Source organism: Oncorhynchus nerka, linkage group LG3 (assembly GCF_034236695.1).
Source record: "Oncorhynchus nerka isolate Pitt River linkage group LG3, Oner_Uvic_2.0, whole genome shotgun sequence".
NCBI classification, from domain to species: Eukaryota; Metazoa; Chordata; class Actinopteri; order Salmoniformes; family Salmonidae; genus Oncorhynchus; species Oncorhynchus nerka.
In genome coordinates this window covers 60,517,464-60,544,264 of record NC_088398.1, presented here as the reverse complement: position 1 = coordinate 60,544,264, position 26,801 = coordinate 60,517,464, and the positions used below count along the sequence as shown (strand labels likewise).

The 26,801-nt window shown below is 49.7% G+C and overlaps 1 protein-coding gene across 1 annotated transcript in view; it reads left to right on the top strand.

Annotated features, from left to right (window-relative positions):
• Positions 1-26,801, top strand: part of enox1 (ecto-NOX disulfide-thiol exchanger 1) — a 149,539-nt gene that overhangs the window by 102,372 nt on the left and 20,366 nt on the right. The window contains exons 2-8 of the mRNA XM_065014022.1: positions 10,233-10,434; positions 10,541-10,693; positions 16,698-16,865; positions 17,104-17,310; positions 19,147-19,380; positions 24,388-24,600; positions 26,156-26,262. Of these exons, the coding sequence (XP_064870094.1) occupies positions 10,425-10,434; positions 10,541-10,693; positions 16,698-16,865; positions 17,104-17,310; positions 19,147-19,380; positions 24,388-24,600; positions 26,156-26,262 (1,092 nt within the window). The 5' untranslated portion in view covers positions 10,233-10,424. The remainder of the gene's footprint in view (positions 1-10,232; positions 10,435-10,540; positions 10,694-16,697; positions 16,866-17,103; positions 17,311-19,146; positions 19,381-24,387; positions 24,601-26,155; positions 26,263-26,801) is intronic.

Here is a 26,801-nt window from a genome sequence, read left to right as displayed (position 1 = left end):
AGAGGAGAGGAGGTGGAGGAGTGTACAGAGAGGGAGAGAGAGGAGGTGGAGGAGTGTACAGAGGGAGAGAGGAGAGGAGGTGGAGGAGTGTACAGAGGGAGAGAGAGGAGGTGGAGTGTACAGAGAGGGAGAGGAGAGGAGGTGGAGGAGTGTACAGAGGGGGAGAGGAGAGGAGGTGGAGGAGTGTACAGAGAGGGAGAGAAGAGGGAGGTGGAGGAGTGTACAGAGGGGAGAGGAGAGGAGGTGGAGGAGTGTACAGAGAGGGAGAGGAGAGGAGGTGGAGGAGTGTACAGAGGGGAGAGGAGAGGAGGTGGAGGAGTGTACAGAGAGGGAGAGGAGAGGAGGTGGAGGAGTGTACAGAGGGGGGGAGAGGAGAGGAGGTGGAGGAGTGTACAGAGGGGGAGAGGAGAGGAGGTGGAGGAGTGTACAGAGGGAGAGGAGAGGAGGTGGAGGAGTGTACAGAGAGGGAGAGAGAGGAGGTGGAGGAGTGTACAGAGAGAGGAGAGGAGGTGGAGGGGTGTACAGAGAGGGAGAGAGAGGAGGTGGAGGAGTGTACAGAGGGGGAGAGGAGAGGAGGTGGAGGAGTGTACAGAGAGGGAGAGGAGAGGAGGTGGAGGAGTGTACAGAGGGGGAGAGGAGAGGAGGTGGAGGAGTGTACAGAGAGGGGGAGAGGAGAGGAGGTGGAGGAGTGTACAGAGAGGAGAGGGGGAGAGGAGAGGAGGTGGAGGAGTGTACAGAGAGGGAGAGGAGAGGAGGTGGAGGAGTGTACAGAGGGGGAGAGGAGAGGAGGTGGAGGAGTGTACAGAGGGGGAGAGGAGAGGAGGTGGAGGAGTGTACAGAGGGGAGAGGGAGGAGGTGGAGGAGTGTACAGAGGGAGAGAGTGGAGGTGGAGGAGTGTACAGAGGGGGAGAGGAGAGGAGGTGGAGGAGTGTACAGAGAGGGAGAGGAGAGGAGGTGGAGGAGTGTACAGAGGGGGAGAGGAGAGGAGGTGGAGGAGTGTACAGAGGGGAGAGGAGAGGGAGGTGGAGGAGTGTACAGAGGGGAGAGGAGAGGAGGTGGAGGAGTGTACAGAGAGGAGAGAGGAGGTGGAGGGAGGTACAGAGAGGGAGAGGAGAGGAGGTGGAGGAGTGTACAGAGGGGGAGAGGAGAGGAGGTGGAGGAGTGTACAGAGAGGGAGAGGAGAGGAGGTGGAGGAGTGTACAGAGGGGGAGAGGAGAGGAGGTGGAGGAGTGTACAGAGGGGGAGAGGAGAGGAGGTGGAGGAGTGTACAGAGGGGAGAGGAGAGGAGGTGGAGGAGTGTACAGAGGGGAGAGGGAGAGGAGGTGGAGGAGTGTACAGAGAGGGAGAGGAGAGGAGGTGGAGGAGTGTACAGAGGGGAGAGGAGAGGAGGTGGAGGAGTGTACAGGTGGAGGAGTGTACAGAGAGGGAGAGAGAGGAGGTGGAGGAGTGTACAGAGGGGAGAGGAGAGGAGGTGGAGGAGTGTACAGAGAGGGAGAGAAGAGGAGGTGGAGGAGTGTACAGAGAGGGAGAGGAGAGGAGGTGGAGGAGTGTACAGAGAGGGAGAGAGAGGAGGTGGAGGTACAGAGGGGGAGACAGAGAGGTGGGAGGAGAGAGGAGGTGGAGGAGTGTACAGAGGGGGAGAGGAGAGGAGGTGGAGGAGTGTACAGAGGGGAGAGGAGAGGAGGTGGAGGAGTGTACAGAGAGGGGAGAGGAGGTGGAGGAGTGTACAGAGGGGAGAGGAGAGGAGGTGGAGGAGTGTACAGAGGGGGAGAGGAGAGGAGGTGGAGGAGTGTACAGAGAGGGAGAAGAGGAGGGTGGAGTACAGAGGTGGAGGAGTGTACAGAGGGTACAGGGAGAGGAGAGGAGGTGGAGGAGTGTAGAGAGAGGAGTGAGAGGAGAGGAGGTGGAGGAGTGTACAGAGGGGGGAGAGGAGAGGAGAGGAGGAGGAGTGTACAGAGAGGGAGAGGAGAGGTGGAGGAGTGTACAGAGGGGGAGAGAGAGGAGGTGGAGGAGTGTACAGAGGGGGAGAGGAGAGGAGGTGGAGGAGTGTACAGAGAGGGAGAGGAGAGGAGGTGGAGGAGTGTACAGAGGGGGGGGAGAGGAGAGGAGGTGGAGGAGTGTACAGAGGGGGAGAGGAGAGGAGGTGGAGGAGTGTACAGAGGGGGAGAGGAGAGGAGGTGGAGGAGTGTACAGAGAGGGAGAGAAGAGGAGGTGGAGGAGTGTACAGAGGGGGAGAGGAGAGGAGGTGGAGGAGTGTACAGAGAGGGAGAGAAGAGGAGGTGGAGGGAGTGTACAGAGGGGGAGAGGAGAGGAGGTGGAGGAGTGTACAGAGAGGAGGGAGGTGGAGGAGAGAGAGGAGGAGGAGGAGGTGGACAGAGAGGGGAGAGGAGAGGAGGTGGAGGAGTGTACAGAGAGGGAGAGGAGAGGAGGTGGAGGAGTGTACAGAGGGGAGAGGGGAGGAGAGGAGGTGGAGGAGTGTACAGAGGGGGAGAGGAGAGGAGGTGGAGGAGTGTACAGAGAGGGAGAGAGGAGAGGAGGTGGAGGAGTGTACAGGAGGTGGAGGGGTACAGAGGGGAGAGGAGAGGAGGTGGAGGAGTGTACAGAGGGGGAGAGGAGAGGAGGTGGAGGAGTGTACAGAGAGGGAGAGGAGAGGAGGTGGAGGAGTGTACAGAGGGAGAGAGGAGAGGAGGTGGAGGAGTGTACAGAGGGGGAGAGGAGAGGAGGTGGAGGAGTGTACAGAGAGGGAGAGGAGAGGAGGTGGAGGAGTGTACAGAGGGGGAGAGGAGAGGAGGTGGAGGAGTGTACAGAGGGGGAGAGGAGAGGAGGTGGAGGAGGTGGAGAGGAGGTGGAGGAGTGTACAGAGAGGGAGAGAAGAGGAGGTGGAGGAGTGTACAGAGGGGGAGAGGAGAGGAGGTGGAGGAGTGTACAGAGAGGGGAGAGGAGAGGAGGTGGAGGAGTGTACAGAGGGGAGAGGAGAGGGAGAGAGAGGAGGTGGAGAGTACAGAGGGGGAGTGGAGAGGAGGTGGAGGAGTGTACAGAGAGGGGAGAGGAGAGGAGGTGGAGGAGTGTACAGAGGGGGAGAGGAGAGGAGGTGGAGGAGTGTACAGAGGGGAGAGGAGAGGAGGTGGAGGAGTGTACAGAGGGGAGAGGAGAGGAGGTGGAGGAGTGTACAGAGGGGGAGAGGAGAGGAGGTGGAGGAGTGTACAGAGGGGGAGAGGAGAGGAGGTGGAGGAGTGTACAGAGGGGGAGAGGAGAGGAGGTGGAGGAGTGTACAGAGGGGAGAGGAGAGGAGGTGGAGGAGGTACAGAGGGGGAGAGGAGAGGAGGTGGAGGAGTGTACAGAGGGGAGAGGAGAGGAGGTGGAGGAGTGTACAGAGAGGGAGAGGAGAGGAGGTGGAGGAGTGTACAGAGAGGGAGAGGAGAGGAGGTGGAGGAGTGTACAGAGAGGGAGAGGAGAGGAGGTGGAGGAGTGTACAGAGAGGGAGAGAAGAGGAGGTGGAGGAGTGTACAGAGGGGGAGAGGAGAGGAGGTGGAGGAGTGTACAGAGAGGAGAGGAGAGGAGGTGGAGGAGTGTACAGAGAGGGAGAGGAGAGAGGTGGAGGGTGGAGAGGGAGTGAGACAGAGGAGTGTACAGAGAGGGGAGAGAGAGGAGGTGGAGGAGTGTACAGAGAGGGAGGAAGAGAGTGGAGGAGTGTACAGAGGGGAGAGGAGAGGAGGTGGAGGAGTGTACAGAGGGGGAGAGAGGAGAGGAGGTGGAGGAGTGTACAGAGAGGGAGAGGAGAGGAGGTGGAGGAGTGTACAGAGAGGGAGAGGAGAGGAGGTGGAGGAGTGTACAGAGGGGAGAGGGGGAGAGAGGAGGTGGAGGAGTGTACAGAGAGGGAGAGGAGAGGAGGTGGAGGAGTGTACAGAGGGGGAGAGGAGAGGAGGTGGAGGAGTGTACAGAGGGAGAGGAGAGGAGGAGGAGTGTACAGAGGGGAGAGGAGAGGAGGTGGAGGAGTGTACAGAGGGGGAGAGGAGAGGAGGTGGAGGAGTGTACAGAGAGGGAGAGGAGAGGAGGTGGAGGAGTGTACAGAGGGGGAGAGGAGAGGAGGTGGAGGAGTGTACAGAGGGGGAGAGGAGAGGAGGTGGAGGAGTGTACAGAGGGGGAGAGGAGAGGAGGTGGAGGAGTGTACAGAGAGGGAGAGGAGAGGAGGTGGAGGAGTGTACAGAGGGGGAGAGGAGAGGAGGTGGAGGAGTGTACAGAGGGGAGAGGAGAGGAGGTGGAGGAGTGTACAGAGAGGGAGGTGGAGGAGAAGAGGAGGTGGAGAAGAGGAGGTGGAGGAGTGTACAGAGGGGGAGAGGAGAGGAGGTGGAGGAGTGTACAGAGAGGGAGAGGAGAGGAGGTGGAGGAGTGTACAGAGGGGAGAGGAGAGGAGGTGGAGGAGTGTACAGAGAGGGAGAGGAGAGGAGGTGGAGGAGTGTACAGAGGGGAGAGGAGAGGAGGTGGAGGAGTGTACAGAGGGGAGAGGAGAGGAGGTGGAGGAGTGTACAGAGAGGGAGAGGAGAGGAGAGGAGGAGGTGGTACAGAGGAGAGGAGGAGGTGGAGGAGGAGGTGGAGGAGTGTAGGAGTACAGAGGGAGAGGAGAGGAGGTGGAGGAGTGTACAGAGGGGGAGAGGAGAGGAGGTGGAGGAGTGTACAGAGGGGGAGAGGAGAGGAGGTGGAGGAGTGTACAGAGGGGGAGAGGAGAGGAGGTGGAGGAGTGTACAGAGGGGAGGAGAGGAGGTGGAGGAGTGTACAGAGGGGGAGAGGAGAGGAGGTGGAGGAGTGTACAGAGGGGAGAGGAGAGGAGGTGGAGGAGTGTACAGAGAGGGGAGGAGAGGAGGTGGAGGAGGTGGAGGAGTGGAGGAGTGTACAGAGAGGGAGAGAAGAGGAGGTGGAGGAGTGTACAGAGGGGGAGAGGAGAGGAGGTGGAGGAGTGTACAGAGAGGGAGAGGAGAGGAGGTGGAGGAGTGTACAGAGGGGGAGAGGAGAGGAGGTGGAGGAGTGTACAGAGGGGAGGAGAGGAGGTGGAGGAGTGTACAGAGAGAGGAGAGGAGAGGAGGTGGAGGAGTGTACAGAGGGGGAGAGGAGAGGAGGTGGAGGAGTGTACAGAGGAGGGAGAGGAGAGGTGGAGGAGTGTGGAGAGGAGTGTAAAGAGAGGGAGAGGAGAGGAGGTGGAGGAGTGTACAGAGAGGGAGGAAGAGGAGGTGGAGGAGTGTACAGAGGGGGAGAGGAGAGGAGGTGGAGGAGTGTATAGAGGGGGAGGGGAGAGGAGTGGAGGAGTGTAAGAGGGGAGGGAGAGGAGGTGGAGGAGTGTACAGAGAGGGAGAGAAGAGGAGGTGGAGGAGTGTACAGAGAGGGAGAGGAGAGGAGGTGGAGGAGTGTACAGAGAGGGAGAGGAGAGGAGGTGGAGGAGTGTACAGAGAGGGAGAGGAGAGGAGGTGGAGGAGTGTACAGAGAGGGAGAGGAGAGGAGGTGGAGGAGTGTACAGAGAGGGAGAGGAGAGGAGGTGGAGGAGGTACAGAGAGGGAGAGAAGAGGAGGTGGAGGAGTGTACAGAGGGGAGAGGAGAGGAGGTGGAGGAGTGTACAGAGGGGGAGAGGAGAGGAGGTGGAGGAGTGTACAGAGGGGGAGAGGAGAGGAGGTGGAGGAGTGTACAGAGGGGGAGAGGAGAGGAGGTGGAGGAGTGTACAGAGGGGGAGAGGAGAGGAGGTGGAGGAGTGTACAGAGGGGAGAGGAGAGGAGGTGGATAAGTGTACAGAGGGGGAGAGGAGAGGAGGTGGAGGAGTGTACAGAGAGGGAGAGAAGAGGAGGTGGAGGAGTGTACAGAGAGGGAGAGAAGAGGAGATGGAGGAGTGTACAGAGGGGGAGAGGAGAGAGGGAGGTGGAGGAGTGTACAGAGGGGGAGAGGAGAGGAGGTGGAGGAGTGTACAGAGAGGGAGAGGAGAGGAGGTGGAGGAGTGTACAGAGGGGGAGAGGAGAGGAGGTGGAGGAGTGTACAGAGGGGGAGAGGAGAGGAGGTGGAGGAGTGTACAGAGAGGGAGAGGAGAGGAGGTGGAGGAGTGTACAGAGGGGGAGAGGAGAGGAGGTGGAGGAGTGTACAGAGGGGGAGAGGAGAGGAGGTGGAGGAGTGTACAGAGAGGGAGAGGAGAGGAGGTGGGAGGAGGTACAGAGGGGGAGAGGAGAGGAGGTGGAGGAGTGTACAGAGAGGGAGAGGAGAGGAGGTGGAGGAGTGTACAGAGGGGAGAGGAGAGGAGTGGAGGAGTGTACAGAGAGGGAGAGGAGAGGAGGTGGAGGAGTGTACAGAGGGGGAGAGGAGAGGAGGTGGAGGAGTATACAGAGAGGGAGAGGAGAGGAGGTGGAGGAGTGTACAGAGGGGGAGAGAGAGGAGGTGGAGGAGTGTACAGAAGGGGAGAGGAGAGGAGGTGGAGGAGTGTACAGAGAGGGAGAGAAGAGGAGGTGGAGGAGTGTACAGAGGGGGAGAGGAGAGGAGGTGGAGGAGTGTACAGAGGGGGAGAGGAGAGGAGGTGGAGGAGTGTAAAGAGGGGGAGAGGAGAGGAGGTGGAGGAGTGTACAGAGAGGGAGAGAAGAGGAGGTGGAGGAGTGTACAGAGGGGGAGAGGAGAGGAGGTGGAGGAGTGTACAGAGGGGGAGAGGAGAGGAGGTGGAGGAGTGTACAGAGAGGGAGAGGAGAGGAGGTGGAGGAGTGTACAGAGGGGGAGAGGAGAGGAGGTGGAGAAGTGTACAGAGGGGGAGAGGAGAGGAGGTGGAGGAGTGTACAGAGAGGGAGAGGAGAGGAGGTGGAGGAGTGTACAGAGGGGAGAGGAGAGGAGTTGGAGGAGTGTACAGAGGGGGAGAGGAGAGGAGGTGGAGGAGTGTACAGAGAGGGAGAGGAGAGGAGGTGGAGGAGTGTACAGAGGGGGAGAGGAGAGGAGGTGGAGGAGTGTACAGAGAGGGAGAGGAGAGGAGGTGGAGGAGTGTACAGAGGGGAGAGGAGAGGAGGTGGAGGAGTATACAGAGAGGGAGAGGAGAGGAGGTGGAGGAGTGTACAGAGGGGGAGAGGAGAGGAGGTGGAGGAGTATACAGAGAGGGAGAGGAGAGGAGGTGGAGGAGTGTACAGAGGGGAGAGGAGAGGAGGTGGAGGAGTGTACAGAAGGGGAGAGGAGAGGAGGTGGAGGAGTGTACAGAGAGGGGGAGAGAAGAGGAGGTGGAGGAGTGTACAGAGGGGAGAGGAGAGGAGGTGGAGGAGTGTACAGAGGGGAGGGGAGAGGAGAGGAGGTGGAGGAGTGTAAAGAGGGGGAGAGGAGAGGGGAGGTGGAGGAGGTACAGAGAGGGAGAGAAGAGGAGGTGGAGGAGTGTACAGAGAGGGAGAGGAGAGGAGGTGGAGGAGTGTACAGAGGGGGAGAGGAGAGGAGGTGGAGGAGTGTACAGAGGGGGAGAGGAGAGGAGGTGGAGGAGTGTACAGAGGGGGAGAGAAGAGGAGGTGGAGGAATGTACAGAGAGGGAGAGGAGAGGAGGTGGAGGAGTGTATAGAGAGGGAGAGGAGAGGAGGTGGAGGAGTGTACAGAGGGGGAGAGGAGGTGGAGGAGTGTACAGAGAGGGAGAGGAGAGGAGGTAGAGGAGTGTACAGCGAGGGAGAGGAGAGGTTTAGCTGAGAGAAGGGGGAAGGAATAAAGGGAGCAAAGAAGAAATTTGACACAGAGAGAGGGGGATGATGGAGAGGGGGGAAGAGAAACAGCCTTGTCACTTGTCAGGCTGTTCAATCAAACTGCAGTGAAAACAGGGCGGAGAGGAGAGAGAGAACAGGAACAGAGGGAGAGGGGAAGAGGGAGGAGAGGTATATATTTATGTTTGTGATGCTACATTACCTCACTACTCGGCATCATGCTGGTACCACCTGGAGAGATAGACAAATAATGAGAGAGAGAGAGAGAGAGAGAGAGACAGAGGGGGAGAGGGAGAGGGAGAGAGGGAGAGGGAGAGAGGGAGAGCCGAAGGACAGACAGTGGAGGATAAAATATTGCCTAGTGTTTGTGTTTGACAGTAAAGTAGATGTTGTCTACTGTGCCCCGTTGGATACATGATTGACTTTGGATAGGAACAGCATACCAAATGGAGGTGTCTGTGTATAAAGCTGTTCAGCGTAGTTAGGCTCTGGAGTGGGATGATGCTTCTTAAAGCTCAGAGTCACAACGATGACATAGTCCTCATACTGAACATGACTGGAGCTACTGTTATAAGATATTGTATGGGACTGTCCTCAAAGGGGCTTGTTTTTGTAATCCTGAAATTCATCAACCTCCCTTGTTGGCCTGATTGTAATAAAATGTCCACTGTGTGTTTCTTGGTGTCATTATTATTCCTAGTGCAGCGCAGTGTTCATAATGTGTTTGTGTTGACAACAGTGGCAGGTCCTATCAGCCTAAAGACACAGGAATGTGTTGACATACAACAAGTAACTCTAAAGATAACTGTATTTGTCAGCCAAGTGGGAATAAAAGTTTCAGACATGGGCCTCGCTCCAAAACCCACAGAACTGAAGATATCCCAGAGCTATTTAAAGGAAGGAAAACTGTTGTTAATGAAAAACTATTAATATGATTGTATCTTAGTTACGGCTGGGTGGTGTAGCGGCTGACTTGATTTCCTGGTGTCAGAGTTGAATAATGATGATTACTGCGGGGTGGTCTGAGACGACGGAGGAGGCGTGACAGGAATACAGATCACACTGCAGCTAACTACAGTCCCTTAGGAAACTAGAAACCACAATGACACAAAAGAAAAATATGGAATTGGAGCAAATGCATGCTTTCTCACAAAACGTATTGAATACACCATACCGTTAGCCTTTCCTCAAAAAATGAACAGTTGATATTTTGATTGAATAGAATCGTCTATAGGGTCCTGTGTTCATTGACTTACAGTACAGTGTCACATTCCTACATTACCTCATTATGCCAATCAGGGATCGATCAACATTCTGACACATTTCACAGGGAAATGGGACTTTTCTCAGAACAAACATTGATTGAGTTAGGGGTTAAAGGTCAGCCCATAAGAAATTTGACAGAATGCAGGAAGACATGTTGTCACGGCAACTGAGTGCCTGGTCAGCTGTGTCTTGTTTAGAGGTATTTGTGTGTGTATGTCTGACAGAGCGGGAGAGAGAGAGAAAGAGAGAGAGTTGGAGAGAAAAAAGGGCAGAGAAAGGGAGTGAAAGAGAGAGATGAGAGAAAGAGTGGGAGGGAGAGGGGGAGAGAGTGAGAGAGAGGGAGAGTGAGAGGGGGGGGCTGCTATTGAACAAGACATGTAGTTCTGTGTACATGTGTGAATGTATGGGTGGAAATAGGATGTCAGTAACATTGTCTTACTGATTGCGGTGTAATTAGGTGGGAGGGTTAGTGATTAATGGTCAGATGACTGACTCACCCCATAAGACATTTGACAGAAAGCAGGAAGACGTGTTGTCACAGAAACTGAGAGAGAGAGAAAGAGAGAGAGAGAGAGAGAGAGAGAGAGAGAGAGGGAGAGAGAGAGGGAGAGAGAGAGAGGGAGAGAGAGAGGCAGGGAGAGAGCAGGCATGAGCGGGAAAGAGCGAAAGAGGAAGAGAGATGGAGAGAGAGCGAGAGAGAGATAGATAGAGGGAGAAAAAGTGGAAGAGAAAATGGGAGAGTGGTAGGGAGCGATAAAGAAAGAGAGAGGGAGAGAGAGGGGGAGAGAGAGAGAGCGAGAGGAGAGAGAGAGCGATGGAGAAATAGTGGGAGAGAAAATGGGAGAGCGGGAAAGATCGAGAGAGGGAGCGAGACAAGGAGTGAGAGAGAGCGAGAGACAAAAGGGGAGAGAGCGGGATGGAGGGAGAGGGAGCGAGAGAGAGGGAGAGGGAGAGAGAGAGAGAGGGGGGGCGAGAGAGAGGGAGAGGGAGGGAGGGAGGGAGGAGGGAGGGAGGGAGGGAGGGAGGGAGGGAGAAAGAGAGAGAGAAAGAGAGAGAGAGAGAGAGAGAGAGGGAGGGAGAGAGAGAGGGGGAGGGCTGCTATTGAACAAGACATGTAGTTCTGTGTACATGTGTGAATGTTTGTCTGTATGGGTGGAAATAGGACTTCAGTAACAATGTATTGCTGATTGTATTGTGCTAAAGCTGCATCTGCAACGATTTGATTGTAAAACACTGATTCAAGTTGCAAAACTGCTCTGTTCTTCTTTCCCACTGGTTTAGCAGAGGGGAGATGGGATCCTATCTATAACTGTGTACTTCAGCCCTCCATTCAACTGTTCCTCTCCTCATCCCTCCATCCTGTCCTGTCCTGGTCCGGTGTGGTCCGGTGTGGTCTGGTGTGCAGCCTGAGGGAGCTGTGGTTCTGATGAGAGCTCTGGAAGGTAAAGCCAGAGAGAGGAGCACAGAGGACCTGGTATGACCAGCGGTACGTACTATAAAACTGACTACTCCACCTTCACTAATATGTTAACTATAGCTCTGGTCTCTTCTCCTTCCTCCTCTAACATTCTTGTTTCTCCTGTCCCTTGTAGCAGCAGACGGTGTAGGGAGCCTGGGGAGCCTGGGGGTGGAGCATCACCTCAGTGTCCATGACCACGTGGTGAATGACCACGGAGCCTGGGCCACCGCCATGAACAACCTGGGCATCGTACCCATGGGCCTCAGAGGGCAGCAACTGGTCTCAGGTAAGACATTGGCAGACCTCCTTCTCACCCCTTATCACCCTCCCCCACCGTATCACCCTCCCCCACCGTATCACCCTCCCCCACCTTATCCCCCTCCCCACCTTATCACCCTTCCCCACCTTATCACCCTCCCCACCTTATCCCCCTCCCCCACCTTATCCCCTCCCCCCACCTTATCACCCTCCCCCACCTTATCCCCCTCCCCACCTTATCACCCTCCCCCACCTTATCCCCCTCCCCCACCTTATCACCCTCCCCCACCTTATCCCCCTCCCCCACCTTATCACCCTCCCCCACCTTATCACCCTCCCCCACCTTATCACCCTCCCCCACCTTATCCCCCTCCCCCACCTTATCACCCTCCCCCACCTTATCCCCCTCCCCACCTTATCACCCTCCCCCACCTTATCACCCTCCCCCACCTTATCACCCTCCCCCACCTTATCCCCCTCCCCCACCTTATCACCCTCCCCCACCTTATCCCCCTCCCCCACCTTATCACCCTCCCCCACCTTATCCCCCTCCCCCACCTTATCACCCTCCCCCACCTTATCCCCCTCCCCCACCTTATCACCCTCCCCCACCTTATCACCCTCCCCCCACCTTATCCCCCTCCCCACCTTATCCCCCTCTCCTCTGCTTAAAAATCCTTCAGTCAAATGTTTCAATATTGTCGAGGCCATAAGGAAGGAAAGAGTGCCCCATGGACTAGGTTTGGAAACGTTTGAGAAGATCGTAAAGGCATCAGGTGAACTTTGCACTTCCTTCAAGAGTCCCATTATTCCTATGATGGCATCCTACTCCTCCATCACCTCCATGGCTCCACCCACAGCGCAGGCCAGTCATTGATTACCATAGAACTAGAATAGATAGATACTGTATATCCCTGTGGCTGGGAATCCAGGCTGCAGCATGCTATACCAAACCAGCGCTGCCAATCCCTTTACTGGGCAGCAGAGTCGTTATTCTATGTTAAACTGTGTTCTAGTCTATTTGCTGGGGGATAGTTTGAGGAGGTAAGTATGCTGAGAAAGAAGATATATTTCAGGTGCATACAATCCCCTTTGTTTTCTTATAATAATACAATATTCAGATTTATACAAAGAAGACCGAAGAAGATATGACCTAAGATTCGGTATATATTACAAGTCAAATCCCACAGATTACCATTGTCTTCTGACAATCATCATCGATAATCACATTTCCCAAATTCAGTCAATTCCTCAGCAACTTGGCCACTGTAGGACTGTTGTAATTGTTGTGTCCCCATCAGCAGCTAGATAACAAGGTGATTATCTAGACGTTGTTCCCTCCCTGCAGAGTGGCTGACTGAGGATAGGAACAATACACTGAAACCTCTGGTCTCTTCTAATGGCCCGACTCCATGTCTGTCTCTACTCTGATGCTAATGGTGTGTGTGTGTGTGTGTGTGTGTGTGTGTGTGTGTGTGTGTGTGTGTGTGTGTGTGTGTGTGTGTGTGTGTGTGTGTGTGTGTGTGTGTGTGTGTGTGTGTGTGTGTGTGTGTGTGTGTGTGTGTGTGTGTGTGTCCTATTATAATTACCACTATGACAGTGTAGTCACCGAGGATAGAGGGAAATCCGGCTGATTAAAATTCATGAACAGATTTCAGATCATGCATATTTATGGCGGTTGAGATGGAAGGCTCTGTCATTTGAATTGTATATTTTGAGTTCATTTCATTTTGAGCTGTCTGGGAAATCAGTCCTGACTGAGCTTCTGGATGATTAGCTAAAAGCTTCTCTCTAGGACACTTTGCTTAATAGATTCTTGTTGGAAAAAATGCCTTGGGTCCTTTGCACACACAGACAGACAGACAGACAGACAGACAGACAGACAGACAGACAGACAGACAGACAGACAGACAGACAGACAGACAGACAGACAGACAGACAGACAGACAGACAGACAGACAGACAGACAGACAGACAGACAGACAGACAGACAGACAGACAGACAGACAGACAGACAGACTCCTCTTATGTTATTCAAGTATATAACACAAGAAACCACTCTATGGACTATTCTATTCTATGGACTATTCTATTCTAAATTCTATTCTATGGACTATTCTATTCTATGGACTATTCTATTCTATGGACTATTCTATTCTATGGACTATTCTATTCTATGGACTATTCTATTCTATGGACTATTCTATTCTATGGACTATTCTATTCTATGGACTATTCTATTCTATGGACTATTCTATTCTATGGACTATTATATGTAACGTATGTAATACTATACATGTCTAACGTATAGTCTGGGCCTCTGTCATGACCCCTGGTGAGTCTACGGTTAAAGTTTAACCACACTGATCTCACTTGTATAGTATTTTCAGTTATGGATTTATATAAAAAATGTTAAGCTCCTCCAAATGTACAGGTGCTCTACCATTTTATTTGGACTTCATTTCAACTTGTTTCATGAAGTCTATTAGGTTTTTATCAAGATTCTCAGTGATCAGTCCCTATATAAAGCAGCTTCCCCTGCGTGCTGAGGTGTCATTGTGCAGTTCATTAAATAAGCACACAGGGAGGTTTGGAAGCTGAGGTTGTGTAAACCCTGAACAACTGAATACACGGATTTAACTCCGGAAAGCTGAGTTTGGAGAAAACCTTTTGCAATATGAAGCCGTGCCTTCAGAAAATATTCACACCCTTTGACTTTTTCCACATTTTGTAGGATTACAAAGTAGGATTCAAATGGATTTAATACATTTTTTTTGCCATCAATCTACACAAAATACTAATATCAAACTGGAAGAAAAATTCTAATATTTGTAAAAAATCGCTGAAAAATAAAACAGTAATATATCTTCAATATACAGGAGGCTGAAAAGATTCAGCACGGGTCCTCAGATCCTCAAAAAGGTTATAGAGCTGCACCAGTGAGAGCATCTTGACTGGCTACATCACCGCTGGTTATGGCAACTGCTTGGCATCCGACCGTAAAGCGCTACAGAGGGTACATCACTGGAGCTGAGCACCCTGCCATCCAGGACCTCTATACCAGGCGGTGTCAGAGGAAGGCCCTAAACATTTTCAAACAATCCAGCCACCCAAGTCATAGACTACATTTCTATGAACTTGTGCAGTGATTTTTGGTAGACATTTAGAAAGTTCACGTAGAAAATAGGTGCATCAATGTCAGTTTAGGGCGCATTTCCATGTAACTATTGTGTGTCGATCAAAACAGTTGGACGTAATGATGTCACACCCCAACAAAAACGTTTCTGAAAAAAACTACAGGGTCTAATAAAAAAGTAGTGGTTGAAGTGGTTCCATTTGACCCATTTAGGTAAATTACGCATGAATAAATTGGCGACACCTATTGGTTTCATGTCTCAAGTAGCCTACGAAAGCCAGTATGGATAGAATGCAATCATTTACACATATGTGCCAACGTATCGCCACGGTCTGTGCCATGGTAAAACTTGCACTCCAGTAAATCTGAAATAATTGGAAGTGAAACTTGCCAGCCAACCAGAAAAACAGGGTGAAGCAATTCAGGCATTTGGTTGGGAGTGTTGGGCCGGTGGCTGAGAGGTGGCTGGTTCTGGTCCCCGATTCCAGATCGGTGGGGGATCTGTCGATGTGCTCTTGGGCGGGGCGCTTGACCCTGGTTGCTCCTGTGGTTCGCTCTGGATGGGATCTTCTGCTAGATGACTTGAATGTGATGTAAATGTTGTGCGGCTTCATTGCAGGTAGATTGTGTTTTAAAATTCCATAAAAATAAATCAGGAATTCATGAAAGTCAGCACAATCCTTGTCCTGCAAAGAAACCAATTTTTTATAGCTGAAAAAAATGTATTTTGCAAGCAGAAGTCCTAGGCAGAAGTCCTAGGCAGAAGTCCCAGGCAGAAGTCCTAGGCAGAAGTCCTAGGCAGAAGTCCTAAGCAGAAGTCCTAGGCAGACGTCCTAAGCAGAAGTCCCAGGCAGAAGTCCCAGGCAGAAGTCCCAGGCAGAAGTCCTAGGCAGAAGTCCTAAGCAGAAGTCCTAGGCAGAAGTCCTAGGCAGAAGTCCTAGGCAGAAGTCCTAAGCAGAAGTCCTAGGCAGAAGTCCTAGGCAGAAGTCCTAGGCAGAAGTCCCAGGCAGAAGTCCCAGGCAGAAGTCCTAGGCAGAAGTCCTAAGCAGAAGTCCTAAGCAGAAGTCCTAAGCGGAAGTCCTAGGCAGAAGTCCTAAGCAAAAGTCCTAAGCAGAAGTCCTAAGCAGAAGTCCTTTCCACTTTGATATTATGGGCTATTATGTGTAGGTCAGTGACAAAATTCTGAATTGAATCAATACATAATTCAGGCTGTAACACAACAAGGTGGAGTAAATCAAGGGGTGTGAATACTTTCTGAAGGCCCTGTAGGACTGTTATTACACTGGGGGGAAAGATCACTGCATTGAGTGTGCTAGATTTGGAACTATTTTCTGACTGGAAAGTCAAGGCAGAGTTTGACTGGCTGATTTGATTGGTTTCACCCTATCCAACCCTCTCAGATCTGGGATTAGGTGAGGAAAAGGAAGGAAAGAACCGGGGGTTCCATTGGGTCAGTACTGTACTGTACAGTACAGAGACAGCAGGGCTGGACGGCTGGATTGGATCCTCCTAAGAGCCAAGGGAAAGACAGATTAATACTGATATCCTCCTGGAGCACAGAACTGAGGTTCAACGGGGAAAGATGGAGAGATCTGGAATGACAAGGAGAGAAGGAAAGAGATACTCGGGGACTGTTCAGAGACTGGGGGAGAGAGAGGGAAGGGAAAAATAAGAGTGAGAGAGAAGAGGAGGAGAAAGCTAATGGGGGTTACAGAGTGTGTGTGATGGATGACATCTCACCTTCACGGTAATTAAGAGCAGCTGTTTCCTGAGGGGAGATCCAGAGCCTAGCAAACCCAGTGGCCACTCTCACAAACCTGCCGTGGGGGAGAGAAGAGAGGGAGGGAGGAAAGGAAAGGAAAAGAGCGAGAGAGAGAGAAATTAAATGATGACAAAAACAAAGTGTGAACTCTCTCCCCCTGGCAGACGTTAGCAGAGCGTGGCCGTGGCCACTAACGGCCTTGAATTATTTTCACCGGGAGGGGAAAAGAAAGAGAGGAAAAAGAAACAGCATTAGTTGATGATGAATGTGGGGAGAGGATACATATCATTTACCTTTTAGGATTACACAGAGAACACTTGAATGACTTTTCCACAGATCTACACAATCTCAGATTACACATGATGGCGAGATTTATGGGCGATAATCTTCCAGATTTATTTTCTCTGTCTTTTCTCTCTCCAGTCTCAAGGACTTGCAGTTTCTCTTAAAAACTCCTTCTCTGTAATAAAACACACTTGACTTATTCACAGCGCCAGACACTTTCTCTTCGAGGCTTCGCCAGATACAGCCAGTATAGAAGCAGGATTTATTTGCTTTGCAGCCTCTTTAGAACAGCAAATACTGCAGTGTAGGGATTTATGTTGAGCACTGGAATCTTTCTGACAGCATCACATAGAATCATTCTCACTCCTACACACACTATTTACACTCACCTTCTGCTGACAAACTTAAATCTGCAGTGAGGACTTGATTGATGATTTCATAGATATGAAGATGCGATTCTACATTTGTATCTGTATCCATGACTATTTGTATCCTCACAGTAGCGACAGGCTTGTGTGACAGCTGCAGTCAGATTGGTTTCTACTCTAATGTAGATCAGTGTCTGTTCTCTCTCTAAGACCTGAGAAAAGGGAGATTTCTGCTGATGTCTTGTCCGTTCTACCACTCTCATTTTGTTGTGTTCTGAAGATATGAATAGGTTGTGTCCATCTATCGCTCTCTGCTCTGTCTCTATCTCTGTCTCTGTCTCAGTCTCTCTCCTCCAGATTCTACCTGTATCCAGGCTTTGACCAAGGGCTGGGTCTCATTGTACATATTTTCTTCTCCCTTCCCTTCCCCTCCTCTCCTCTTCTCCAGACTAACTTTCATTCTCCTCTCTCTCTCCTCCAGATTCTCTCTGTATCCAGGGTTTTGATCCAGGGCTGGGTCTCCTAGCTCCTATCAACCCCATGATGGCAGGTATCAGCCTGGTCCCTCCTCCCCCTGGTCCCCCTGGTCCCCCCATCATCAAGGAGATCATCCACTGCCAGAGCTGCACCCTGTTCCCTCAGAACCCCAGTAAGCAAACACACACACACACACACACACACACACACACACACACACACACACACACACACACACACACACACACACACACACACACACACACACGCACGCACATGCACGCACACACTGACGCACACACTCTTGCATGCTTTTCGAAATTAGTATAAATGCATTCATATATTGACTGTCCGTAATATGGTCACAAGAATTGCTATTAGATGTGACCAGAGCATGTATGATGTTCCAGACCTGCCTCCTCCATCAACACGTGAGCGGCCCCCAGGGTGTAAGACGGTGTTTGTGGGGGGTCTGCCGGAGAATGCCAGCGAGGAGATCATCAGGGAGGTGTTTGATCAGTGTGGTGAGATCATCGCTATCAGGAAGAGCAAGAAAAACTTCTGTCACATCCGCTTCAGTGAGGAGTTCATGGTGGATAAGTCCCTATACCTCTCTGGTCAGTACTATACTATACCAATACTATATCTATACACACAACTTGTATACAATGCCGTCTACCTCTCTGGTCAGTACTATACTATACCAATACTATATCTATACACACAACTTATATACAATGCTGTCTACCTCTCTGGTCAGTACTATACTATACCAATACTATATCTATACACACAACTTATATACAATGCTGTCTACCTCTCTGGTCAGTACTATACTATACCAATACTATATCTATACACACAACTTATATACAATGCTGTCTACCTCTCTGGTCAGTACTATACTATACCAATACTATATCTATACACACAACTTGTATACAATGCCGTCTACCTCTCTGGTCAGTACTATACTATACCAATACTATATCTATACACACAACTTATATACAATGCTGTCTACCTCTCTGGTCAGTACTATACTATACCAATACTATATCTATACACACAACTTATATACAATGCTGTCTACCTCTCTGGTCAGTACTATACTATACCAATACTATATCTATACACACAACTTGTATACAATGCTGTCTACCTCTCTGGTCAGTACAACTATACTATACCAATACTATATCTATACACACAACTTATATACAATGCTGTCTACCTCTCTAGTCAGTACTATACTATACCAATACTATATCTATAGACACAACTTACATGCAATGCTGTCTACCTCTCTGGTCAGTACTATACTATACCAATACTATATCTATACACACAACTTATATACAATGTTGTCTACCTCTCTGGTCAGTACTATACTATACCAATACTATATCTATACACACAATTTATATACAATGCTGTCTACCTCTCCGGTCAATACTATACTATACTTGACTTTACTATACTACTGTATACTTTACTATACTATACTTTACTTTAATATACTACTGTATACTTTACTATACTATACTGTACTTTAGTATTGTATACTATACTATACCATGCAAATGCTATACTATACACACAACATATAGACACAATCCTCTACCTCTCTGGTCAGTGGTCAGCATAACTATTGTATATGTGGCAGCAGTTTTAAAGTATTCCGTTTTAATAGAGTATGTATTAACATTATGAACACTGTAGAGGAGTTAAAATAGCGACCTTTGAGGTTTGACACTTAAAGCAGAAGAGAGAAATGAAATGATGGCTGTACCTATGCAGGCTGGAGGAGAAAGAAATAGACTGTAGCTATGCAGGCTGGAGGAGAAAGAAATAGACTGTAGCTATGCAGGCTGGAGGAGAAAGAAATAAACTGTAGCTATGCAGGCTGGAGGAGAAAGAAATAGACTGTAGCTATGCAGGCTGGAGGAGAAAGAAATAGACTGTAGCTATGCAGGCTGGAGGAGAAAGAAATAGACTGTAGCTATGCAGGCTGGAGGAGAAAGAAATAGACTGTAGCTATGCAGGCTGGAGGAGAAAGAAATAAACTGTAGCTATGCAGGCTGGAGGAGAAAGAAATAGACTGTAGCTATGCAGGCTGGAGGAGAAAGAAATAGACTGTAGCTATGCAGGCTGGAGGAGAAAGAAATAGACTGTAGCTATGCAGGCTGGAGGAGAAAGAAATAGACTGTAGCTATGCAGGCTGGAGATGTGAATATAGATGAGGAGGACTAGATAATATTTTAACATAATGAATAGTTGAAAATGTAGTTTGTCCTTTTGATTTGCTAATGGTCTTTGTGGTGATTTTATTTGACTGTATGAGTTTACATGACTGCATACACAATTTGTGTGCTGTGTGTTTGTCTGTGTGTTGAATGTATCTGTATGGTTGTGTTTAGTATATCTGACCGCTAACTGCCCTGTTTCCCCAGGCTACCGGATGCGTATCGGCTCCAGTACAGATAAGAAGGACTCAGGGAGGATGCACGTGGACTTTGCTCAGGCCAGAGACGACCTGTATGAGTGGGAATGTCAACAGAGGCTGCTGGCCAGGGAGGAACGACACCGACGCAAGATCCACGAAGACTTCCTCCGTCCGCCCTCGCCACCTCCCATCATGCATTTCTCCGAGCATGAGGCGGGACAGCTGGCGGAGAGATTGAAAGGTGAGTGGACCAATGAGCATGATGTGTGTGTGTCACCCCCACCCTCTAGCACTTTGTCCAGCTGTGTGTGTGTCACCCCCACCCTCTAGCACTTTGTCCAGCTGTGTGTGTCACCCCCACCCTCTAGCACTATGTCCAGTTGTGTGTGCGTCACCCCCACCCTCTAGCACTATGTCCAGCTGTGCCTTTAGCAGCTGCCCTCCGCTGTGTGTGTCACCCCCACCCTCTAGCACTATGTCCAGCTGTGTCTCTAGCAGCTGCCCCCCCCTCCCGCTGTGTGTGTGTCACCCCCACCCTCTAGCACTATGTCCAGCTGTGTCTCTAGCAGCTGACCCTCCTCCCCCCCTCTGTGTGTGTGTCACCCCCACCCTCTAGCACTTTGTCCAGCTGTGTGTGTGTCACCCCCACCCTCTAGCACTTTGTCCAGCTGTGTGTGTGTCACCCCCACCCTCTAGCACTATGTCCAGCTGTGTGTGTCACCCCCACCCTCTAGCACTATGTCCAGCTGTGTGTGTGTGTCACCCCCACCCTCTAGCACTATGTCCAGCTGTGGGTGTGTGTCACCCCCACCCTCTAGCACTATGTCCAGCTGTGTGTGTGTCACCCCACCCTCTAGCACTATGTCCAGCTGTGTGTGTGTGTCACCCCACCCTCTAGCACTATGTCCAGCTGTGTGTGTGTCACCCCCACCCTCTAGCACTATGTCCAGCTGTGTTTGTGTGTCACCCCCACCCTCTAGCACTATGTCCAGCTGTGTGTGTGTGTCACCCCCACCCTCTAGCACTATGTCCAGCTGTGTGTGTGTCACCCCCACCCTCTAGCACTATGTCCAGCTGTGTGTGTGTGTCACCCCCACCCTCTAGCACTATGTCCAGCTGTGTGTGTGTCACCCCCACCCTCTAGCACTATGTCCAGCTGTGTGTGTGTCACCCCCACCCTCTAGCACTATGTCCAGCTGTGTGTGTGTGTGTCACCCCCACCCTCTAGCACTATGTCCAGCTGTGTGTGTGTGTCACCCCCACCCTCTAGTACTATGTCCAGCTGTGTGTGTGTCACCCCCACCCTCTAGCACTATGTCCAGCTGTGTGTGTGTGTCACCCCCACCCTCTAGCACTATGTCCAGCTGTGTGTGTGTGTCACCCCCACCCTCTAGCACTATGTCCAGCTGTGTGTGTGTCACCCCCACCCTCTAGCACTATGTCCAGCTGTGGGTGTGTCACCCCCACCCTCTAACACTATGTCCAGCTGTGTGTGTGTCACCCCCACCCTCTAGCACTATGTCCAGCTGTGTGTGTGTAAATGTGTGTAAAGGTCAGAGCTGCACACTGTTTTACAGACCCCGTCCTAATTTACAGTATAGGAATAATCTATAATGCACCTTCTCATGAATATTGTCTTCCTATCATTTAGAGAAATGCACCATTCCTCTGTCATGTCAATTGATATTAAGAAATGTCAGACGTAATTAAATATGAAAAGAGATGAGAAAATTCTCATTCTCCCATTTTCTAAATGAGTTATTGATCTAAACCACTGTCTGCTAGAACTGAACTGAACATCACACATCCTCTCTCTGCATGAAAAATACAGTCATGGTTATCATCTTCCTTCCTTATGACATGCTCAACACTGACTGTCATTAGCACCTTCCCAGTAGCATTACCTTAATATGTGGATCTGAAATCCTTCCTGGACAGAGAGCTAGTGTTATGACATCTGATAGGAGAGTTTGACTCTGTTGCCCCCTCTATCTCATCAGCCATCAGTCAGCCAACCCCCCCCCCCGCTGTCTCCCCACATGGTGCATCCCGGCTGCATCCCGTCTGCCTGCCTCTCTCTCTCTGCTGAAGAAGCCCAAAGGGCATCAGACACTGCATCTCCAATACAGCTCAATATGAGAGAGAGAGAGAGAGAGAGAGAGAGAGAGAGAGAGAAGGGGAGGGGGGAGAGAGAGAGAGAGAGAGAGAGAGAAGGGGGAGAGAGAGAGAGAGAGAGAAGGAGGGGAGAGAGAGAGAGAGAGAGAGAGAGAGAGAGAGGGGGAGAGAGAGAGAGAGAGAAGGGGAGAGAGAGAGAGAGAGAGAGAGAGAGAGAGAGAGAGAGAGGGCTGACATGAAACTAACTGCATCACAACACCTCATCAAAATGCTGTTTCTGTCTCCCTCTCTCCCTTTCCTTTTCCTTTGGCAGTAAGAACAGACGTGTCACATTAACTATTGGAGGAGTCACATTGATACAAGCAGAGTCTCTTCGTCTATCATCTCTCAATGAAGCGTAGGATAATGTATTGGGTCAGGGCTGGGAGATGTCATGCTCCCCTTATTGGACACCCCTCCCTTCCCTTCATCACATTCCCTGGTGCTTCGAATTCCTAGATTTCTTCATCACGCTGGTGGGAAATGTGTGTCGTCCTGTCTCCTCATTCCCATCGCTGATGCTTTATTTATTTTCCAATTCTGTGCTTTCCTGCTCATATTGCTTCTCTCTTTCTCTCTTTCTGTGCGATCCTCCTTGTCCCCCTGTTCCACTGTCTCTGCTCTCTGTTCAGAGAGGTGTTTGAAAGTGTTCTGTTTCTCCATAATCATATTCATTCAAACAGCCTCTGGTTAATGCTTTTACATTCTCAGCTGGGTAAATACCTTAATCATATTCATTACCACATTACAGTGCATTACTCTGTCTCTCTCTCAACTCACATACAGCTGCTTCTATGAAGGGACGCTTATAGCCTTTACACTGAGGCTGCATCACTAGAAACTGCCTGACTGTTCGTCACAACAGATGGCAGAGAGAGAGGAGGGGAGCGAAGAGGGCGAGCAAGAGTGTGTGTGTGTGTTTATATGTGTGTGAGTCTGTGTCACACACCTATCAAGCGATGGGTGGGTAAACGCTTGCACAAAATAAAGAAAGGTTTACCCTCCACTACACCACTGGCTATTACTATAGAGATGTTTAGTTCTCCAAGAAGGTTTTCATTACACATAGCCAAACACAGAGAGATATTTTGCTTTGATTATTCATTGAAAAGGCAGGGGAAATAGACTTCCATTATTCCCTGTGTTGTGCTGGCCCGCAATACCTTCATGTGACTGCTTTATAATATGATTGTATGATTGCACTCTGCTGCCTCTTTTGAATAGTACTAGAGCTGTGCGGTGAAAAGTGTTTTCAACCAAGCGACAGTGTGCTCTTAGGTCGTGTTGCAGTGGGTATTGAGCTCATTAAACGATTTCTAATTCACTCCGAGCTATGTGATCGGACGCGGCTCTGTGGCACTTTTCAATTATTATTCAAATGTGAAGAATACGCTCAACAAAGGCCCACGGAGACACGGACCGTTAAAGAGGCTGTGCTCACTCAACGACAAGTTTCTGTTGATTCAAACCTAGAAATGCACAGAAGACTGTCTCATCCAAAGACACTCAGAAGATATGAAACGGTCTGATAGTTCATCTCCCCATGCTGTTCTGTTCCTGTGCACTGAAGCATGAAGGAAAGAGAAATATAATGAGAAACATACATGGCAGTATACACTGAATAAAAATATAAACGCAACATGTAAAGTGTTTCATGAGCTGAAATAAAATAAAAGGTTTCATACACACAAAAAGTGTAAAAGTTTGTTAACCTCCCTGTGTGTGACCATTTCTACTTTGCCAAGATAATCCATCCACTTGATAGGTGTGGCATATCAACAAGCTGATTAAACAGCATGATCATTACACAGGTGTACCTTGTGCTGGGAATAAAAAGGTCACTCTAAAATGTGCAGTTTTGTCCTACAACACAATGAGGGAGGGCGCATACAATTGGCATGCTGACTGCAGGAATGGCCACCAGAGCTGTTGCCAGATAATTCAATGTTCATTTCTCTACAATAAACCACCTCCAACGTTGTTTTAGAGAATTTGGCAGTACGTCCAACCGGCCTCATAACCGCAGATCACATGTAACCACTTCAACCCAGGACCTCAACATCCGGCTTCTTCACCAACGGGATCGTCTGAGACCAGCCACCTGTCAGAAACCATCTCAAGGAAGATCATCTGTGTGCTCGTCATCCTCACCAGGGTCATAACCAACTTCAGTTGGCAAATGCTCACAATTGATGGCCACTGGCACGCTGGAGAAGTTTGCTCTAACGGATGAACACCTGTTTCAACTGTACCAGGCAGATGGCAGACAGAGTGTATGGCGTCGTGTGGGAAAGTGGTGAGCTGATGTTAATGTTGTGACCAGAGAGCCCCATGGTGGGGTTATGTTATGGGCAGGCATAAGCTACAGACAACGAATACAATTGCATTTTATTGATGGCAAGTTGAATGCACAGAGATACCGTGATGAGATCCTGAGGCCAATTGTTGTGCCATTCATCCGCAGCCATCAACTCATGTTTCAGCATGATAATGCACGGCCCCATGTCGCAAGGATCTTTAAACAATTCCTGGAAGCTGAAAATGTCCCAGTTCTTCCATGGCCTGCATACTCACCAGACATATCACCCATTGAACATGTTTGGGATGCTCTGGATCGACGTGTACGACAGCATGTTCCAGTTCCCGCCGATATCCAGCAACTTCGCACAGCCATTGAAGAGGAGTGGGACAAAATTCCACAGGCCACAATCAACAGCCTGATCAACTCTATGTGGAGGAGATGTGTTAGGCTGCAGGAGGTAAATGGTAGTTACAGCAGATACCAACTGGTTTTCTGATCCACGCTCCTACCTTTTTTTGAGGTATCGGTGACCAACAGATGCATATCTATATTCTCCGTCATGTGAAATCCATTGATTAGGGACTAATGAACTTGTTTCAATTGACAAATTTCCTTATATGAACTGTAACTCAGTAAAATCTTTGAAATTGTTGCATGTTGCATTTATATTTTTGTTCAGTGTAGTTTATTTCAAGGAATACCCATGTACAGTTTCATAGGCTTTCAGCTTCACGGTTTAAAAACCTCACCCTAAATCCTCTCCTCTCGCTCTCCCCCATCATCCTCCTCCAGATGACCATAAATTCAGTGAGGCGACTGCAGTCCTGTTCACGTGGATCGACCGTGGTGAGGTCAACCGGCGGTCGGCCAATAACTTCTATTCTATGATCCAGTCGGCCAATAGCCACGTCCGGAGGCTGATGAGTGAGAAGGCCCAGCACGAGGAGGAGATGGAGCTAGCCAAGGAGACGTTTAAAAATGCCCTGCTGGCCATATTGACTCAGTGTAAGCATCTAACTAGACACACTATACACTACCTGTGACACTTTATTCCCATAAACCCATCCTAGACACAGTGTACTACAGTTCCCTTCACAAAGCACTAAAGACCAGTTGTTCTATACAGCTGTACAGTGATAAGCCAGTAGTTAGGGAGGATGACAGAGGTCAGAGCCCAGACAAAGGTAAGTACAGTACGGTGTCCTGAGCTTTCTACAGGAGAGGACCAGCTGATCTACCTAACTCCCAGGTAGGCATCGGAGAACTGTATCCCTCCAGCAGGCACTCTCAAACAATGTCAATGTACAGTACGGACTGATATTGAAATGATATTAAATGGAATCTGGAAAGACAATGAGATGAAAACAAGATTCATCAACGTCTTATGACTGTTTACATGGTCCTATTTTGAATGGTATTTGTTGTGTTCTACACCGGTAATAAAACAGAGCCATATAGTCCTCTGGTGCTGTTTTAATATGGAAAGTGCAGAGATCCAGAATCACCAGAAGAGGGGATGATGAGGGGGTGTAGTTTTAATGTTGATACGGTCACAGTGCACATGTCCAGTAGTAATAGTGACACTTTTTAAACCTCCTGTTGTTTACTGAAGAGGAATATGACCGTATGCAATTAGAACAGAGCAACACTTTAAAGACAACCTTCTACTGGTGGAAAGGATAGTGATGACTGCAATAACTTCCTAAAAGAGTTATGAATGATTCAGGACAAATTCAATTAGACACATTTTATGTAAGTTCAATAGTATGTCTAGACGTACTCTATCCATGAAAACATTTAGTATTGTAGAATGTTGTCTTTGACAGTCCTGAAGGAACTGAATCAGCAGGTATGAAATGTAAGTGTTCAGCACTGGGGAGGAGTCACCAGGTAATACAATGAGCAGCATTTAACCATATCAGACCCTATAAACCAACAAAAACAATGTGTCAAAATCACAACCCACCCAATGATTCTCAATATCGTCGCTGTCAGATGAAAACCTTGTAACTCAATTATTTCCAATGACTCTATGACCAAGAAAATTTATTCAAAATAGCTTCTGAAGTTTCATAATTGTATGTTAGTTAAAGCTGGAATCCATAGCGGTGAAACTGCCACGTCCTTTTGCGATATTACGACAACAAACACTTTTTTTTCACTGCATGCGTGATAGAACAGCAGAGTATGTACAACGATATTTTTTTACCAAAAGGCCGAAAGCTCCTTTCTTCCTTCAATAAACAAAAACAATATCAAATGTACCTGGGCCGACCCTTGGAGACGTTTCATCTAAATGAGATTCCAACTTTAATGACAAAATATGGACGTCTTTTTACATTTCCTGAAAAGTTTCTGTTTGGGAGATAAGAAGCTTTCATCCCACAGCGATGATATGTTGGTGGGTGGTACAGGTAAATGCAATGGGGTCTACTAACCCAGGCTGGCAGAATGAAGCTCCCTAGTGTCTCCTCTGTGTGCTGTTGTGCCTGGGTGGTGCAGTAGGATCTAAGCTCTACATAAAGCCTTGTCTTGTCTTGACCCCCCTGTTCACCCCAAGTCGAGCAGATCACGGCTGTGTTCACCGCTGCCTCCAGGCAGAAGGCATGGGACCATTTCTCTAAAGCGCAGCGCAAGAACATAGACATTTGGAGAAAGCAGTGTGAGGTTGGTACTCTCTCCTTACCCCCTATTCCTTGTCATGTTTGGACTCCTCAGGACAGGTTAACAGACAGACACTCTAGCCGGGTTGACATGAGTCCTACTGTGTTTCATTTTGCTGTTGTTGCAGACTGATGTGGCCTCACAGATACACAGACAGATGGACAGACTGCTGTGGCCTCACAGATACACAGACAGATGGACAGACTGCTGTGGCCTCACAGATACACAGACAGATGGACAGACTGCTGTGGCCTCACAGATACACAGGCAGATGGACAGACTGCTGTGGCCTCACAGATACACAGACAGATGGACAGACTGCTGTGGCCTCACAGATACACAGGCAGATGGACAGACTGCTGTGGCCTCACAGATACACAGACAGATGGACAGACTGCTGTGGCCTCACAGATACACAGACAGATGGACAGACTGCTGTGGCCTCACAGATACACAGACAGATGGACAGACAGCCATGCGGTTCTGATCTTCTGATGCTGTGTGTTTCTCTTCAACAGTGCCATTCGTAGACTTTTTCCTCA